The sequence below is a fragment of the Plectropomus leopardus genome, chromosome 14 (assembly GCF_008729295.1).
Source record: "Plectropomus leopardus isolate mb chromosome 14, YSFRI_Pleo_2.0, whole genome shotgun sequence".
NCBI classification, from domain to species: Eukaryota; Metazoa; Chordata; class Actinopteri; order Perciformes; family Serranidae; genus Plectropomus; species Plectropomus leopardus.
In genome coordinates this window covers 755,624-761,623 of record NC_056476.1, presented here as the reverse complement: position 1 = coordinate 761,623, position 6,000 = coordinate 755,624, and the positions used below count along the sequence as shown (strand labels likewise).

The 6,000-nt window shown below is 43.0% G+C and overlaps 1 protein-coding gene across 1 annotated transcript in view; it reads left to right on the top strand.

The window, feature by feature from the left end:
- The window catches only part of LOC121953749 (neuronal PAS domain-containing protein 3), a 291,906-nt gene that overhangs the window by 260,125 nt on the left and 25,781 nt on the right, over positions 1–6,000 (top strand). The window contains 1 exon segment of the mRNA XM_042500962.1: positions 5,225–5,343. Within this exon segment, the coding sequence (XP_042356896.1) occupies positions 5,225–5,343 (119 nt within the window).

The following is a 6,000-nucleotide window of genomic DNA, read 5'->3' as shown; positions in this document are numbered from 1 at the left end:
CCGGTGTGTCTCCTCGTGGCTTTGTGTCTCCTCGTGGCGGTGTGTCTCCTCGTGGCGGCGCCGGCTGGTGGTGGTTGCGGTGACCTTGCTGTAGCTCGCTTTGTCTCGGGCCGCCGTGGCTTTGTGTCTCCTCGTGGCGGTGTGTCTCCTCGTGGCGGCGCCGGCTGGTGGAGGTTGCGGTGACCTTGCTGTAGCTCGCTTTGTCTCGGGCCGCCGTCACGTTCGCTAGTTATCAGTCGGACACAACGAGCTGTGTGAAGCAGGCAGCAGCTATTAGACCGTCTGACAATGATACACTGTCCCGCCGAGACTTCACACACACGCACACACACACGTGAGAACCGCTCGGCACTCTGGGTATTGTCCAAAGATCACAGGCGTAGGTGAGTTGTTCTTTTTAATTAATCATTTGTCCTTCAAACGGGGAAAGTTTCCGTGCCGTAGATAATTAGGTCCCAGAGTCGGCGCCGGCAGCCACCTGCTGCCTTTGTAGCGCTAATCTTTGTCTTGTAGGAGCGTCGTCCCCGAAGACGCCGCCCCGACGCCACGGCAACGTGCAGAATGAGAAAACACCTCTGAATCCCCACATGGTCCTCCTCCTCCTCCTCCTCCTCCTCTTCTTCTTCCTCTTTCCCTTTTCAACAACTTTTTATGTTCATCTTTTCTCCTCTTGCTCCTCCTTGATTTCTTCTTTTCTACTCATCATTTTCTTCTACACACTATATCAGCTCCTCTTCCTCCTCTTCCTCCTCTCCCTATTTCCTTCCTCTACTTCTTTTTATGTTTGCAAAAACTCTCCTTTTTGACTCCTCCTCTAACCCCCACTTTTCCTCTTTCTCCTCCTCTTTTTTTCTCCATCTTCTTGATCTCACTTTCTCCACTCTTCCTCCTCCTCTTCTGTTTTCCCTTCTTCTCCTTCCTAAAGCTCCTCCTCCTTCTCCCAATCTTCCTTTTCTCCTCCACATCTTTCTCTTTCTTTCTCTCCCTCTGCTCCTCCTTCTCCGCTTTCTGTCCCCTTCTACTTCTCCTTCCTCTGTACTCTCCATCTCCTCCTTCTCTTCCTCCCTTTCTCATTTATTTCCTTTTCCCCCCTTTGCCTCCCCCTTTGCCTCCTCCTCCTCCTCTCCTTTGCCTCCTCATGTGTCTGTTCACTTCATTCATGCAGAAATTGTTTAATTGTACAAACACACACACACACACACACATACACACACTTCCACATTAACACTTTCTCGCCAAGGCTGTGTGTGTGTGTGTGTGTGTGTGTGTGTGTGTAAAAATGAAAGGGGTGACTAGGTGTGTATGACAATGAAAGTGATATCTCGACTGTGTGTGTGTGTGTGTGTGTGTGTGTGTTTCTGTGGGGAAACTAATCCTATTAATTCAAAGTGAATAACAAAGAGAGAGAGAGAGGGAGAGAGGGAGAGAGGGTCCTGCTCCCCCGTCGATGGTCCGTCCTCCTCTCTTCTGTTTCTCTCTCTCCCTCCATCATCATTATTCCTCCGTCAGATCGGCCGCTGATTTCCTGGAGGACCGAGAGAGAAAGAAAGAGAGAGAAAGAGAAGAAGGAAACAGTGGAAACAGGAGGAGAGAGAGAGAGAAGGAGGAGACAGGAGGAGACAGGAGGAGAAAGAGTTATAGCTGCAGCTCCTCCTTGGAAGGCCAGGCTTCCTCTTGTCTTCCTTTTCCTCTCTTTGGTCCTCTCTCTCTCTCCATCTCTCCTCACCCTTCTCCTTCTTTTCTTTCATTTTCCATTCCTCTGTTCACTCTCTCCTTCGTCTTGACTTCAACTTTGAAACCTAAACCTGAAATGTAAAAGGTAAAAAAAAATATATATATATTGTTTTTTTCTTTCTCTATAAATTTACCCCTGGCTTAGTAATTTTCTAAATCTACTAATTTCTCACAATTTGTGGAATATTTCTTACCAAGTTGCCTATTGCCTTTTCCTGATTTTCTGAAAGAAAAATTAGTTAAAAAAAAAAAAAATACAAGAAAAAAACAAAAAATTTCATGATTAGTTAAATTTTTTTTTAAAAAAATTAGATAAAAACGAAAAGGTAAACGAAATAAATAAATAAATTAAGAAAGGCATGCAACACTTGGAAAATGTGGTTAAAAAAAATATTTTTTTTTCAAGCCTTTTGATTTTTTTTCTCTCTAGAATTTTTTCCCGAGCTATTAAAAAAAAAGTTATAATTCTGCTAATTTCGCTCCAAGTTTCAGAGGGTTAAGGTCAGCCTTTTTTGTTTTGTATTCTTTCCCTCTTTCTTGTTGTTTCTTTCTTCCCGTCTTCCTGCCGTCACTCTATTCCCTTTTGCCTCCTCCCTTTTCCTTCTCTTCCTCCGTCACTTTTGTCTTCCCCTCTTCTCTTTCCATCTTCTGTCTGTTCAGATAGCTTTTTTGATTTCTTTTATTTGTCCTTTTCTTCCCTAATCCTCCCCTTTTTCTCCGTTATCTCTCACTTTCTCCACTTTTCTACCTCTTTTATATAGTGTCTTTTTTCCTTTGTTTTTCCATCCCTCTTTTCTCACTCTTTCTCCTTTTTACTCCTTCTCCTTTTTTGTTCCACTCCTCTCTCTTTCATTTCCTTTTTCACATCTGTTTCTTTTTATCTCTTTTCTTCATTTCTTGTGCCCTCTGTTCTTTTTCTTTTTAGTTTCCTCCTTTTCATTTGTTTGTTTCACCTCTTTCCCCTCTCTCCTCCCTCTCCCTGTTTTCTTCCCTTCCTCTCTCCTCCCCCTCTTTTCCCTCCCTCCCTCTCCTCTTGTCTCACTCTCTTCAAGGACATTTATATTATAAAGGATGAATTTGCATATTAATTCATTTCTTTCAATTTTTTCAGATTAGACGTTGTCAACACGTATCAGCGCTGATCAAACTGCCGCGTCCACAAGAGACCTGAGTGTGTGTGTGTGTGTGCGTGTGTGCGTGTGTGTGTGTGTGTGTGTTAGGGGAGTTGTAACAGAGGTGAAACAAGCAGCCTCGCAGTGTTCACAACACAGAAACACACACTGGTACTCTGCTGAGCTCACAGTACCTGCATGTATACAGTACGTGTAGTACAACACAAGCACGCAAAAACATTTATTTGTTTATTTATTATTATTATTATTATTTTATTTACAAGGGACCATGTGCAGTTTAAAAATAAATGTCACCATATGATAAAAAAAGAGTTAATAAATCCTCTAAAAAGCACCTCTTCCAGATGTGAAACTAAGTTCATACATGTGTAACCAAACTTCACTTTAGAAATCAGTGATGCTCCTCCCAAGTACAGTAAAGCAACCTGAGTACCTGTGCAAGGATTTCGGATATTTCTGGCATTTAAGGGCATTTCTCAGATTCTAACGCATTTCTCGGATTTCAGGACATTTCTGGGATTTTAGAATATTTCTGGGATTTCAGGACGTTTCTGGGATTTTAGGATTACAGGACACTGTTATGATTTGACAGTTAAAAAATGTTGATATGATGTAGAAAACATAGAAGTGTATTATATTTGTGGTTTGTATAAATGTTAAATGCCAACATTTCATTCTGGTGAGTGTGCTGAAAAGAAAAACCTCAGATAAATGTCTGTACGTTATTAGTTAGAGTGCATTACATCAGTGGAGGTCCTCACAAGTACAGTTATACAACCTGGATGTCTGTCCAGTGTGTGTGTGTGTGTGTGTGTGTGTGTGAGATGAGACGCTCCCCAGCTGTCTCTCCTCCCATCACTCCCCCTGATGGATGGAGAAGTTATGAATATGCAGTTGATTTCTGCTGCTGACAAATGGAGCGTCTCACCTTCAGGAAACCGCTGCAGCTGCTTCCTGACTGGACGCTGCATTTGTCGGGCGGGCGGGCGGGGGGATGAGGACGGTGAAAAATGCACTTCCTGTGTGGGATTTTGAGTTTTGAAGGATGAGACAGTCGCAGTCGGGTTTAAGCAATAATCAGACACTGTTGATTTCAGTGATATATGACTTTTATTTTGACAGTCCTGACCTGAGGAGATTACGGCTTTCGAACGTTAACACGCCTTGTTAATTCGTGTCTGAACATCCTATTTGTCTTGTTTTCCTCTTGTCTCGGCTCCTGACGTGTTTTGACATTTCACCGTTTGATTGCCACGAGCTTCTCTGAGGTGATTGACAGGTTGACAGCGGCTGTGATTGGCTGACGGCTCCAGCTCACAGAACGGATGTTTTTATTTGTTTTACAGCGATTAAAATAATTTTACTCATATTTCAGCACTTTCAGTTCTATTTGACTTCATAAAGGCCCTGTTGGAGAATTTATGTGTTTAAATGGTGCTAAAACAGGGTGCTACTTTGCTTGGTGGCCACTTTTGCAAAATGACAGGAGGCCAGGGGCCGGTCGCAGCAGCTCAGCGGGATTTTAAAACGTTTCTCAGATTTTAGGACGTTTCTAGGACTTCATGATGTTGCTTGAATTTAAGAACATTTCTAAGATTTTAGGACGCTTCTCACATTTTAGGATGTTTCGAGGATTTTAGATCTTTAATAGAAATTTCAGATACAGATGCATAGGAGTTGGCAGCCTCGGTGGGGAAAGGGTTAACAGAATTCTTAAATAACCGAAATACCCAACATGGGCAAGATTATGTCGGTTAGAGGTTCTGAATGTCGGTTTCGATTATTTTTCGATTTGTTGTCCAGCGCTACTCCTTAAACAATATTGATCTCATTCTTACATTTTATTACACCTTGACGACGGGTCCAGAAAGGACGAAGTTTTGGTCCGGATCCGGACCGCGGTCCGCCAGTCGATGATGTCTGGCTCAGTGGTATGGGCGCTATTAATAGCCACATCCGTGCGTATTGGTGGGTTCGTGGTTTGCGAACTGTCGCACACGTCCACGCTGGTCGGGCTGTTGGACATGTGACACTAGAATGAACATATCATGTTATTATTGTAAGTTTAATTCAGCTAACATTTAAGCCATTATTTCCCCGATCGTGATCTTTTTATTTTATCCTGAATTTTGCAGTAAGTCTGTTTAAATGTGAGAGCTGTTAATTAATCATCAATAATCGCTCTGATGATCTGTAATCATGGTGTCACCTTGAAGATGGTTTACAGCAGGGGTATTCAACGAATTACTGTTATTTATTCACCTTTCCAGCATTATATAAAAATGCAAAAGAAAAAAACGACATTTTGAGTTTTGAGTGTCCTCATGTTTGTGTGTGTGTGTGTGTTTGTTCCTCAGTGGAGTCCAGCAGTCCCAGTCTCCTGGCTCCTGATAACACTCTGGAACGATCCTTCTTCATCAGGATGAAGTCGACGCTCACGAAGAGAGGAGTGCACATCAAGTCCTCAGGATATAAGGTGACGCTCGGATCACTCTCACACCTCCGGTTCCCTCGCAGACTGTAAATAAAGATAAACCACGCGTGATGTAATTCGGACACGGATTCTGCGTAGTAGTGATCTCTGCAGTGGTAGAGTTTCCGCCAAGACACCCACCCGACCAATCGCGAGCGGCGCCATTGAACACAAGCCCATAGATTGGTTATCACAGCTGTCAGACACTGACAGAAGATTTAGTAGAATAAAATAACTAATTGAAACTAAACTTCTCATAAAAATGATCAGTCAAACAAACGTCAGGGTCGTACTTTGAGGGGGCGGGGTTTATGACCTTTTCTGGTCCCAGTCAGCAGGGGGTGATCCAGATGTTTTGGCCTCACTTTTGGGGAGCTGTGATGTCATCTATCCTCATACAGTCTATGGGTTCACTTTATTTAGTCCAGACCATCTTTTTGTTTTTTCACCATCAGAGGGAAACAATAATCTAGACTATAAGGACCCGGATGTGTTTATTTATGATCTCTGATGTCCAAATAACCGATTATGAACAATCTTTGTGGTGACTTTTTAACGCTGTGACGTTGTGACTCAGTAATATGGTGACGCTGTAACGCTGTGACACTGTAACGCTGAGACGCTGTGACACTGACAAGCTGTGACACTGACACTAACACA